The 14,593-nt window shown below is 26.5% G+C and overlaps 1 protein-coding gene across 4 annotated transcripts in view; it reads right to left on the bottom strand.

Moving 5' to 3' along the window:
• LOC135925127 (uncharacterized) overlaps positions 1–13,949 on the bottom strand; it is a 64,155-nt gene extending 50,206 nt beyond the window's left edge. For 3 of the 4 annotated variants that reach the window (XM_065460316.1, XM_065460318.1, XM_065460315.1), the window contains exon 1: positions 13,659–13,949. In XM_065460316.1, coding sequence (XP_065316388.1) covers positions 13,659–13,820 — 162 coding nt within the window. In that variant the 5' untranslated portion in view covers positions 13,821–13,949. The remainder of the gene's footprint in view (positions 1–13,658) is intronic. The other variant, XM_065460317.1, reaches the window with a different exon arrangement.
• Positions 13,950–14,593: the final 644 nt, after the last annotated feature.

The raw sequence follows: 14,593 nt of genomic DNA on the forward strand, positions 1-14,593 counted from the left end.
CATGTCTATATCCATATTCCTAACATTCAATACAAATTTGGCATGTAACATGTAATTTATCCTTCCCTGAGCAAAAATACTTATTTCAATAAGGAAAATAACAACAATCAAAATATGTCACAATTCAAAGAGCGATTAATATATATGATAATGGATTGATAAAAAATACCGACACTTCCATATTGGGAAAGAAGAATATTAGAACCCTAAACCCTAATATATATTTTATCATCACAGAGAACACGATTGGACAAATATGGCAACAAAACTGTGTTATGTTTAATTCTTATATATTCATCATAAATAAAAATTAGAATTATTTATATAGCTATATATGGGTACTTTACTCTGAAAAAATAATAATTACTGAACCTTTAAAAACCAGATTTTAAACGAATCTAACTTTTAAATTTAATTTCTTAATCTGACAAACCCAAACCGTTATAATTTGTTCTTCCTGATCCTGGAACTAAACATCATATATAAAAAATGGTTTGAGTTTTACACACTGTTAAAAATAGATAGTTAGGGAAAATGGATAAATGTATTTTTTTCTTTGTCTAGATTTAATTTTTATAGAATTTCGTTAAAAATTAAAATTTTATTCTAGTTTCAAGAGATTTCTACTTTTAAAATCAAGATTTTTTGATTGAGTAATTATAAGAGGAAAAAATCTTTTTCCATCTTTCACTGTTTCCGACTATGTCAGATTATGCCCCTATCAGATTTCCCGCTATTAAAATATTTTTTTGTGTATTAAGAATTTTTATATATTCCTTTCTTTATCTTATTAAATTTAATTCAAAGAGAACATCAGAACCAGGTGTTTCTAAAAAATTAGCGAATAAAATCATAATTAATTTTATAATTTATATAGTCAGCCAATTTCCTTGGTTGATAACCCCAAATTTGTCAATCTGACTACATTATCACTTAATACGAATATATTATTCTGGCAGAAGTGATGGAAAGAATTTTGATAATTTTCAAAAAATATAGAGTTTAATTTGAAATCAATAAGATGTCTTACATCTGCAGAACAGCAGATAGGTGGGACTCTTGAAGGTAAAATAATTTATGTTCTTATCTTATATTAACTTAATCGGTGAGAATTTAAATAAATTGGTTTACTCTTAACGCATTTTTAAGCCTAAAATACTCAAATGAACATTTTTGATAATTTTTGAAAATTAAATAAGGCATTGCCCTCAAGTGCTATTGTTGAACGATTATTCTATAAGGCAAAATTTATACCTTCTGATACCCGCTCTAGATTTGGAGATAACATGGAGATGATTTTATTTTTGAAGTGCAAATTATTTTACATTTTTAAATCAATTTCTACATGTTCAAATTTATATGGACATAAATTTGATAATATATTTTAAAATATTTTTGTATAAAGTAGAGTAATAAGTAGCGAAAGCTACTTTTTTAAAAGGTAACTAATAGCGTTCTGTTTTTTTAATAAAATAGTGGTAGCGATAGTGCTATACCTTTTCCCAAAATAGCATAGGTGGTTCGCGCTACTTTTAAAGTGTCGCTTAACAACGCTGAAACTAATCTATCTAATTTTTTTTTAATTGAATCTTAAACATTCTTATTTCAATATAAAATTAATGATTCAATTATTTAATATTTTTTATGGACACTAGAACCTGGTCAGATAATTACTTACCTATGAAGGCCTTTATATGTATGTTTACTTAATAAAACTTGTAAGTTCTAATCCTCTGTGTGAATAATGTTAGAGACTCAACAATAGTATTTATTTAAAATATTAATAGAGAATGAGTTATTTTTTCATCGAACAAAAAATGTATGACGTGATTTTCAGAAAGAGATATTAAAAATAATTTTAAATATTTATTTAATGGATTGCTCATTAGAGTAAATGGACTTTTCTCCCTTAAAGACAAATTTTCCAAAAAATTATATATTATAGTTCAAAAAATGAATAAGTGTTTCGTGTTTCGATTCCACTAATTTAATTAGTAATTAATTACTGATAATATAAATTTTTGCATCAAACTATCATATACAGCGAGAAAAAAGGTGATGACTTGAGCACCATCGCTCGCTCCCAACCCAAATTTTTATATATAAATTGTTCTATATAACGATCATAACGTAATAACTCTTTGGTGGCTAGCCTATATTTTACATAGGCGTCATTGAGTAGTTTATCATTATTAATTAAACTGGCAACAAGCTATAATTTTTATAAAGGAATGAGGGGGGATTCTTGACTTTTTATTGGAAGACTTTAAGCCCACTTATTACAAACTTTTAGTAGAGTTTATAGATTTAAGAATATTTTATTTTCTGAATTAGACCCTATCTTGATTAAAGTTTTTTTTCACAAGGTAAAATGCTTATTTTAAGTTTTTGAGGTTTGTTTGACTTGCGGTAATATTTTTAAAAAACCAAAACATATAGTTTCATAAATTTCTTATGATAGAAATTTTACTTATAGAGTATCCATTAATCCCTTTCATGGGTAAAATTTGAATATAAACATGCAATCCTCTCAAAAATAGGCTTCTTATCGTGTCAAAAAAAAAGTTAATCAAGAGGGGTCTTATAGTCATTATTTGAAAAAAATTATTAATTTATCTTATTGGGAATTAAAATCATTGTTTGGGGCTATATTGTTTCAATTTTGGGGATGGAGATAGTGTTGTTAAAAGGCCGATTTAGCCGATTTTGAATCAAGATTTTAGTCAAAATAATATAATGAAAACCTTAAAATCTGGTTAATGGATGTCCAAACTTTCTATCATCTATGAGCAAAATTTCAAAGCTTACTCTAAAAATTTTGCCTAGAATATTGTGTTAACCGTTTTTAAAAATATAGCCGTTTAACTAGATGAGGGAATGCGGGAAGGATAATTTATGATTAATTTAAAATTATATTCACGAAAACTTTTAAACTTGGGAATGCCTGCCCCGTGCATTCAATGTACCTATATACTTAATAATATATTTACTATCATGATGAGTATATTTATTATAATAGTTTAATTAATAAGTATAAATGTTAAGATACAAATAAAAGTATTATAATATATGATATCTTATACATTTTTTCAAAATAAATTTATATTTAACTCCTTGAACCTAATAAAAAAATTTATACGCCGTATAAAATAAATGAATAACAAATAAAAAAATTATTATTCTTGATGTAAATAAGAAAAATCAAATATAATTAAAAATGGTGCCTTGACCGTTTTACCAACATTCTTGCCTTCTACTTATTCTACAAAAAAGCAGCCCTCGTATTAAATGCGCCAATGCTATTCCTATTGTCCCCTCCCCCTTGAGGTCCCACTATCAATGTAGAAGCCTCTAATACGCACATCGGAATATACGATAAGATATTTAGGATTCTCTGTCTCTTTGAAGAAGTACAAATTACGCTTTGCCCAATCACTATCTCAACACCACATGAACCTCAAAGAATTGCTAACCATCGCAGCAGGTCTATCGTGAGGGGTCCCCCAAATCATAACGGACAGCACAACGGTGTAGGAATCATTAGTAAATGGGAATTTTGTAGCCAGGAGTGCAAGGCTCGTTTCAGCCTTGATACGACGATGGGTTTCATAGATATTGTGGCACTGAGCAGGCATATAGGTTGTATTTTTACATAGGACAATCGAGCAGACCAGGCTAGTCACGAAGGGATTCGAAACAACCAACAATACGGCTTCGTATGCAAAGACACAAGACAGCTTGATATCAACCAAATGGGCGAATTGCTAAGACAAACCTCATTCTCGATAGCAAAAATTGCGGACACATAGGTCTAAATTACCATTTCTTTGATATCACATTGCAGTCGTAGCCAAGAAACATCCCCCCCCTTCTAAAAATTTTGTTTCTTCCAAACCCTTGATATCCCGTGATTATGATAATTTTTACATAAATATAGTTTATAAATAAATACTTTTCCCGCAGGAAAACTTTACCTTTCCGAGAAAGTAAGAACAGAGATTTCAATTTTATCTATGAATGTTAAAATCTTTTATAAGCAAATATTTTGTAATTTTGATGCATAAAAAATATTTCATTATGAAATCAAAAAGTTTTGAAGATTTTTTTTCAAACTCTGGGCAAATGTATTAATATATTAAAGTTAGTGTTTATTGATCGTTATATCTATCCTAAATTATCTAAAAAATGCAAATGCTATATTCAAAAAAAGATTTAATTTTAATAATCATAAAAAAAGAATTTTTTTTTATTTTCAAGATTTCAGTTGGAGTTCGACATCAATCGCAACGATGGAAAATTTAACTTATCAGTGAAATTATATTAGAATTCCATAAGAAATGTAGAATTTTCTTGTTTTTTTCTATAGGGATTCTATGTTAATAAAATTTATAGTCAAGCAAGATTAATTTTAAATTGCCTTTACCGAAAAGAAGTATACGATATTCAGGTCAGAGAAAAGCTTTTCAAATTAAAACATTTAAAAAAATACTAACACATTTCTAGTTATAGGATAAAATAAGAAAAATTTTTTAGACCCCTTATTTAAATAAAATTAGAGGGGCTAAAGAATAAACTTTGCTAAATGGGGGAAAAAGTAATTGTTCTTTAAAATATTGATTGGATATATATTATTATCTTTTATAGAAAATCAATTATACTAATTTATATAAAATTTAGGCAACTATGGCAAACTCATGACTTGATAAAAAATTCAAAAAAGAACAATAATTCGATGGAATAAAGCCAATCAGACTATTCAATACTTAAAAAGGTAGATAACACTGGAATCTTCTTGATGTTTTATAACCACGTTATATTTTAATTCGAATACTCATTTAAAAACGTTGCTTCAAGAACCAATCTTCCCATGTTTCTAATTATCGAGTATTCTTCACATTTTATAATCCCAAACTATTTTGTAACTCGAAAAAAAGCTATTTGGTTAATTTTTAAAAAGCATCAATTTATCCGTATAAATTTTAAACAACAACTTTGGAAATAAACTCACTTTATCTACATTTGTTCATCTGGTTTCGTTGCTCATAAAATCTTGTGTTTAAAATTGCAACAAACTTCTGAATGTGATTCCATTAAATTGAAATCTTCGAATATGGTTGAATTGCTGTGTATTACAATTTCTACTGATGCTTTTCATTATCTGATAATGGATCTCAAAATAATAGTTTTTAAAAAAAGAATATAATTTTGTACACTAGTCTTCCTTAATTTATTATACAATTCCACGCCTCTAACAATGGAAATTTGCCAACGTTAGTACAATAAGCCAAGTAATCAAAGACTTGATATTAGCTTTTATCTAAGTGTATTTTCTATACAATAAAACAATACATTACACTTGTCATTTCTAGAACAGTGATAGGTGCTGAAATACTTTGGAAATAAAAGAATATCTCTTGGTGGAAGCGTATGTGAAGAGAAAAGCACTCCAACAAAACTTAAACTTATAAATATTTTTATATCATATATAGAAAATGTAAATTATAAAAACTCTCTGAGAATTTACATCGAACTTTTATACCCTTCTTCCTATCTTTCTCTCATGAATAAATGCATATTTTGATCTGACAATTATTTAATTATGCAACAAAAATCTCGCATAAATTAAAATATACATAGTAATGTTTATTCCATCATCAAATATGTGTAAAATATTTGACTTTACACATTCATTCACAAGTACGATTGCCTTTAACCTACCCCCCCCCCCTTCAAATTGTTTGATATATAACTCTGAAAAAAAATATTGAGTGATTTTGTATAATTTTTTAAATTTATTTTTGAAGAAAGAAACATGAATTTTAGTGCTCATGAATTGTTACAACATTGTAACCTTGATTTGAAAAAGGAATGCATCAAATTCAAGTTAATTACACTTTTGATCAATTATTTTTAATGTGCATTTCGTTTATATTCAAAACTTTGATCAGATAAAATAAAAATTCTTTCATCTTTATTGTATTGACAAAAGCTAACTAGAACCTTTTTATTTTGATTTTATATTTTTTCTGTATCTTTTTCATTTTTAAAATGGGAATCGTGAATAAGTAGCTTAGAATATAAATTTGGTATTATACATGCAATTTATTGTAGAAACAATTTGAATTAAAATGAACTTCATTTGACAATTATAAGCATAATTAATGTAATATTTATACATTTTTAATCACTTAAAAAGTTAAACATTTTAAATGGGAACATAAATTTTTTTATAAGGGCTTCCCCCTCCCTATTTTTATTTCCCATAGTTACTGTCCTTATATTTAATTTGCTGAAAATATTTAAAAATAATATTTAACTTAAAACAATTCTCCACAGAAATTTATTAATTATAAAATAAGAATAATATTAATAATTTATTTTTTTTAAAATTCTTTCAAAAAAAGGAGGTTGATTTGCAATTTTGATACTTTATTAAATACGGCTCATTAATTTGTTGTGTGAAGATATCAGTGGCCCCTACAACGGGGGAGGGGGGGGGTCCGAAGCAACTGATTCAGTAAATTTGAGTGGGGGTACTTTTTTTAAAAAAAAATTTTTTTAATTTTCTTTATTATTTAATTCTTTTACTGTTTTGTTACATCCATCATGATAAAGTGATTTCTGGTTTATAAATGTAATAATAAGACCCCCCCCCCCCACTTAATATTTAATTTAATATATATTTACGAAAATTTTGGTCGATGTTTAGTAAATTAGGTTGTTATCCGAGATTTCTTGTTATAAATTATTTTTCCAATTTTAAAATATGCCTAAAAAAATATAAATGCCTAATTAAAAATTGCAAATCGCATAATATAAGAGATGATTAGAAATTGGATTACTTATAGTATTAAAATGAATAAAGTTTTTTGCTTAACATGTTTCTTATTTGGAGGTCTACACACAAATTCAAAATGGACATGTGAAGGTCTAGATAAATAGCAGAATATTAATCGTGTAATTATTGCATGAATCTTCACAGGCACATATGATGGCCGATTATGGAAGGCTTTCTCACAATAAAAATTCGATATTAAAATTTATAACACCCCAGAAAGAATGTGTAGATAATAACCGTTCTATCATAAGAATTATAATAAGATGTTTAGATTATTTAATATCTCATAACCAAGCCTTCTGGGAGAACAGGCAACAAGAAGGTAATATGATGGCCCTTATTAAGCTTATTGCAGATACCTGTACTAAAAATGTATATACAACAAAATGAAGAAAGAAAAAGGGATTAAAAACGAAATTATATTCAAATCTATTATCATATAATAACATAAATATTCTCATTGAAACCATGAAAAATATGGTTATAAAAAAAATTCAAAATGAGATTACATTTAACAGGTGCTTTTCAATCATAGTTGATGGCACATATGATGTTTCGAAATCAGAAGCTTGATAGTAAAATATGTTGAAAATAGTGAGATGCCGAAGCCTGTTGAAAGACTGATTGACATATATTGTACGGGAAATACCACAGGTCTCGATATTAAGCATAATATAATATTCAAACTTGGCTCGATGAATTTACCCCTTGAATTTCTAGTTGGGCAAAGTTATGATGGCGCCTCAAACATGAGGGGAAGAATCAATGGTGTGCAGACCTTGATTAGAGCAGAGGCGCCAAAGGCAGCTTTTATTTGGTGTTATTGTCATCGATTAAATTTAATCACTGTTCAATTATGCTAATCAATTAAGGAACTTCTAAATGTTCTAGGAATACTAGATGCGATTTATATCTATTTTAATGGTGTAAAAAAATATGAGGTACTCAAAAAATGTTAGTGTAATGATCTAACGATTTCTACGCATCAAGAATACCACTCGGTAATAGTACCTTATTTATTTAGATTTAAAATGTTTTTTTATTTAGAAGCTGGCTATCGTCATATAAAGCTATTGTAAATTTTTTCTACTTTATGATGCCTTGAGGGCAGCTTTAACTAATTTAAAGGATTCTGAAGATTCTGCCACTTCCACTATGGCTGGTGCTATAGTGTTTAGAATAGAAAAATTTGATTTTATCTCGTCACTTTGTATTTTGGATAAAATATTGTTGATAACAAGTTTGGCTTGTACAATATTGCAAACCATTTCGAAAGATATAGGGTTTGCAATAAATCAAATTTAATTGGCAAAAGATTGCTTGATTAATTTGAGAAGTATAATATAAATTATTGTCTTCATTTTTTTTAATCTAATAGATAATAACACTAAAGTTTTGGATGTTTTTTCAAAGTCAAAATTTTATGAAGGAGAAAAATCTACCTTATGATTTTAAAGTTCAAGACTTCAAACATTACTATCCAAAAAGGAGAGGTATATATAAACTTTCATCAATAAATATAGATATTTTTTTAGCTTTAAAATGGTGAGTTTTATGCTGCACTCGATTTAATTATTATGCAGTTTAACGAAAGATTTAATGATGATTCGATGAAATTTTACATCAATCATCATTTTTAACGCCAAAGGGAATGGCAGAAAAATAAATTATTAAAAAGATATCGAGGATATCTGTAAATTTTACAATTTGTCAAATTTTCGAAGAAATGTAGAAGTTTAGAAATATTTATAAGATGGCCAAAATGGGGAATGTAATTATTACTCTTTTCAAGGGGGTATTTCAGGGGGTATTCTGCTTCATTCGCTCAGAAAGTGTAGGGGCCACTGGAAGGTATTACAATAATAAAAGAAAGATATAACAATGTTAGAAAGTAACCTATGTAATGAAATTATTATTTTTTGGAAAGAAATAACGTCACTCGTAAACAGTGGCGTAGACAAGGAAAGGGGGGGGGGGGGGTGTTTTCTGGCATAGTAGAGCCGAGGACGGAGAAAGAAAATCTGCATATTTCGAAAGATATTTTTTGAAAAACAATTGTAAATTTAATAATATAATTTATTGTTAAACAAATTAAATAATTTTAAAAATTTTAATTAAAAGAAAAATCGTTTAATTTGGTAAAAATAAACAGCAAGCTTTTATTTGCATGTTAGTCTGAATTGTTGATTAAATTTGAAATGCGAGCGGATATTAAGAAAATCTCAGTTTTACTCTGATGATTTATGATCCTATGATAAGTTACTTTGCGATATCGAATTTTGGTATAAAAATTTTGACAGAATAGAGTACTCTTTGAGACCAAAAAATGTTTTGCATGCATTTTCCATGTGTAATTGCACTTTAGATTCCCTGCCTAATATTAAAATATTATTGTTTTTTATTTTAGTTATTTTACCGAATAGTACCTGCACTAATGAAAGGTTTATTTCAACTTTGAAACAGTTAAAAACCTATTTAAGAAATAGTACCGGTGAAAACCGTATGGATTAGCTCTATTAAATATTTAGGAGATTATTCCAGATAATTAGCCAAATCTCAGAGGAAAATAGATTTCTCTTTATAAATTCAAATCATAAAATTGCAATATGATTATAATATCTTCTTAGTCATAAAATTTTTATTTAAAAAACATAATTATAATAAATTTTTAGTCATAAAATTTATATATTTTTTATTTTATACTATTTTTAATAAAAGTATTGGATTTGCAATAAGAGTTATTTATATTTTGATATGATAATATAATCATTTGTATTAATTATAATTGTTAAATTATATTTATACCATTATTTGCAACTAGAATTACATATACTTTATTGTAATTTAATAATATTTTTTTAAAATACAGTTATTTACAATAAATTTTTATTATAATAATCTGTATAAAATTTATACATTTTGAAATTTATTTTATTGTATATTATCACTAAAATAAATCATAGTTAAATAAAGGGATGTTATTTATACTAAAGTATTTATAAATAAAATCTATAATGAAATTTTCTGTAAAATTTTGTTATATGCAAAAATTTAATTAAATAATTACTTTTAACATATATTAAGATATATCGAGTGATCATAAAAAATGGGAAGGTTTTTTTTTTGGGGGGGGGGGGGGGTGAATTTTTTTTCCTTTCTACACCGAATGGATTGAATTAATTTACAATTGAACACTACACATTGTTAAATTTTCAGAATAATGCTTCAAGTTGCCTATTAATCATAAATTTTGCCAAAATCTTGTTATTACTATTATTTTATTTATGCTGACTACTTGAGTGGTTAGACAATAATAAAGCACAAAATATTAGCAAATTTCAGAATTAGTATTTCCAATTGTTCAGCTAACTTTAACAAAAATGATATAAAAATAATTACCGAAAAATTAATATTATATAATTTTTTTAGGACCCGATCGAAGGCCGGAGGAAAGTGAGTATGGGAACCCCCTCCCCTATGGATAAATCCTGGCTACGCCACTGTTCGTATACTTTTTTTAACGAAACCTGATAACGTGCAATAATGCATTTATTTTCTGAATAGCGATTAGCGAATAATAACTGTTTTATTTTGCTTATTAAAAAATGAGATTAAATATTTAACAAAATCTTTTATCTTATTTTTTTATCTTTGTTTTTGAACATTTGATACCTTTTTTTTTCTTTAGATTTTATCCGGAATCAAGGTTATTGAATTAATATTGTAGGTAAATGAATTTATACTATCTTATATATGCAATTTATTATATTCGAATTTACTAAAATAAAAAGATGATTATAAGGTAGTTAAGACTTAACTTTTAAAGTAGCGTTTACTACAGCACTGAGTATAATAATAGTAAAATTATGTTAACTTTATGTGCATGTCTCCATATGCGATTCTTTGTCGTATGCAACTGGTAACCAGCTCTAGCATACCATTTAATTTATAAAATTAAAATAATTTTGAAGTTTCTTTTCGTTTTTTAAATTTAAAAAAAATTTTCAATATCGGACTAGAGTTAAAAACGGCTCGCTTTCAAGCGATTTTAAAAAATAATTTTTTAGCCAGAATAATATTGCCTAAGTCTCGAGATTTCGCGAATATATGTCCAAAACTTTATACAATCTATGAGCAAAATCTTCAGATTTGCTAAATATTTTTCTGGATAAAATATTGAGTTTGCTGTTAAAAATCGGCTAAAATAGACTCGTTTAACAACACTATATTCGGACAATAAAAACGAGAACTATTATCTATTAATTTTTATTAATCAACTTCTTAGTAAATAAATATATTAAGATTTCAATACAGAAGTTGGGGTATAAATATTTCCACCTCTAGCCGTTTTCGTCAGACAATTAATTACTTCTTCGATGCTCATCCTGATTTTTTTTACTGCACATTTCTGTAGATTATAAGCACTTTAGTTTCAGTGTTTCAGTGTTTATAATATCTTCCAGTGATTTACATAATCATAATTACCATGCATTTAATTGGTTTTTTGGTTAATGTTAAGTAATGTTTATTTCAGGTCATTTATTTGAATTATGCGCCCATCCCATGTGCTAACAAAATGTATAATTAATTTTTTTATCTTAATGTCATCTTAACCTGGCTGGGTATTATAATATTGTTGATCATATTGTATAGGTAATAGATATACTTCTTAAAACTTTTTTTTAAATGACTCCCTCATTCTTATATAATAATCAAACATAACAATGATTAAATAACAATCATGTTATACTCTTTTTATATATATATGTTTACAAAAAAGATTAGTATCCTATTTCACGAGTATTTAATATTATACCTAGAAGATGGTTTTAATATTTCACCTGTTTATTAAAAAAAAAATTTAATTATAATAATTTAATAAAAATTTTAAAAATTTATAATTAATTATCAATATATGCTATATAATAAGAAACTATCATCGTATATTTAAATGGGATGACGTCAAACACGAACTAAATATATAAGTCCTAAAAGTTTTATAGAAAATATTTTGGCCCTAATATATAAAGATAAACTTTTTATCAAAATCTCTAAAAAATTACCCCCTCCCTTAATGTCTTTCAAGCAAAAATTCACGATTGCGTCCCTCCATGTATCTGATCTCAACTACCATTATTAACGATTTTGGAAATTTAAAGAGAAATATATAATAGCTTTTATTTTTGCACTTCAAAATTTTAGATCTGGATAAGGTGACCATTAAATATATTTGGTGTAAGCGGGTGAAGGTGAAATGCCCCATTCAAAAATAAGTAATATCAAATCTTTATTTAGTAAAATAATAAGTACTATAAATTAATTTTTAAAAAATTAGAATGGTTATTCTATGATTTAAATGTTTAAGGCATAGGCGTATTTAGGATTATCCATAGGAGGGAGGGGAATGACTATTAGGCTGGATTTTCCGTCATAATTTTATTGGAAGTCTTTAGGTCCATTTATTGTAGCCTTTGGCGATTTTTGGTTTTCACTAATTTTTTTATAAAAGGTTTTTTTTTAAAAAAATTAGAGTTATAGTCTATTTTAAAAAGTTATTTAACTTTTACTAGTTTTTCTGTCAAATTCTTCTCTTATAGCAACACATTGTATACATTTTTGGAGGAGAAAGTGACGTGTAGGGGGAAAATTTTTATTAGTTTAAAATGATATTTACGAGAAAAGGTAAATTTGTGATGGGGGGGGTCCCCCTTGGTCACATGCTTAGTTTAAGATTGTATAAATTAATAACGACTAGCCTAAAGTCGATTCCCATGCCATTCTGAGGGAATCTTGTCTAAGCCTTTATTGTGTGGTTATAATCTGATAATCATGGACAAAATAATATAGATTTATTATACTGAACCCGAACCCTTTTAGAAGGGGTTCACTCCCACCCCTGGTTATAATTATTTTTTTTAAATAAATAGCTTAAAATCCATTTTAAAAGGGGATTGTAATTTTTTGTTAGAACTAAGCTTTTTCTTTAAAGACTATTTGACAGCTTATGTTTACTATTAATTCTCAACACTATTTAGGCATGTGCAAACAGGGAGAGGCAGCCAGGGTGATGTCACCGGGCCTCCAAAATAATACTGCATTCGGGGGTCGTCAAATTTTATTCCTTGTGCAGTTAAAAGGAACTTAAAATTTAAAAAAAGCGTAATAATTATTTTTACCTAATTCTGTCATATATTACAATTTTATAATATATTGCGTAAATATGAATTCATATTCTAAGCTGCTTATTCACGAATTCAATATTTTAAATTGCGCAGTTCATTACTTTACGATTTTTTTTAAAGCTCAAATTCGAGTATAAAAATCTGCGAAATTTAATTTTTACGCCAGGCTGAAAAATCTTAGCATGGCTTTTATGTATTTTTATTATATTCCTTTCATATATTATCATTTTTTAAAATTAATTTTATCAAAATAAATGAATCAGGCTTTGATTTGACTCTAATAATAAAAGCTTCAAACTGACTACACCAAAAATGGCTCAAATATAATAATCATAAATCAATTTTAACATAATAAATGGTACATTTATTATACCCTTCATTATTATCGTTCATTCTCGCTAAATATTAGCATTTGGAATCATTTATGGTGATGTATGAAACAAATGACATAATTTTGAAAATCGTTTTTTTAATAATAATTTAATGTCAAGATCTACAGGGCTATCTCGGAGTGGGCTATATAATGATATATTATTTTTTGTAATCTGGGCTGAGCTTTAAAACAAATAACAAACTTGAGGCAGACCAGGTCTGAAAATATTTTTATGAAAACTAATTATAAAATATTTAGGTTATACTTTTAAAGACTCGGAACTGCTCACAGATTGAGAATTTATTTGATGTATCCCAATCAATAGAAAATATATAGAAATCATTATGGTATAACCTCTCCATAATTTCACGATTTCGCGATATTTCATTGGAATATTTTCCCCAGGGACCTTGGATGATTTTACCATGTTAAGAAGCCTCTCTTAGAATTATAGAATTTATTCGAATTATACGAATTTATAAAAATTTGATTTTGTTGGATCATAATCGCGCCCTATGTTTTTTTAAAATTCGTAATTGAATATTTGATAACTTATTTTGAATTTTGAATATATTTTTATGTAAAATACATTATTTAAAAATGCTGAATGGGCCACTTATTTTTTTTTTACTTATTTTTTAAAAAAAGAAAAATAAAACACAGGATAATTTTAATTTTATAATTATTTTATTTATTTACATTTAATACAAATTTAAAAAATTTTAATGTTTAGAAATTTGTATTATTATTATTTTAAAACAATGGTTATTTAATATATTAAAAGGAGCGTCTTTTTTAACTTCATACTGCTATGGCTTCTATTATTTATTTTATAATTATTGTTTCATACCTGACCAAATTATGTTTTTATTTATTTTTTATTTATTTACCGTATATACCTCAACAATAAGAATTTCCTCTTTGTTAAGCATAAAAATCAAAAATTAAATTAATTTTTTTTATTTTAAGTTTTGTTTATAAATATAAAGAGTTTTTTATTTTTATGGAATAGGCTATTTAAGAATATATATATATTTCAAGAGAGCCTTCACTTATCTCACTTATTTTCTTATCAATGCTGAAAAATAAGCTTTAAAATTTTTTTTATTATTTTATGTTCCATAATGATAATTAATAGTCGAATAAAGTTGAACTAAACTTCACGCATTAGTCGGAGTCGAAATTTCAAATTTATGTAAT

This window comes from Gordionus sp. m RMFG-2023, chromosome 2 (assembly GCF_954871325.1).
Source record: "Gordionus sp. m RMFG-2023 chromosome 2, tfGorSpeb1-WG-v2, whole genome shotgun sequence".
Classification (NCBI taxonomy): Eukaryota; Metazoa; Nematomorpha; class Gordioida; order Chordodea; family Parachordodidae; genus Gordionus; species Gordionus sp. m RMFG-2023.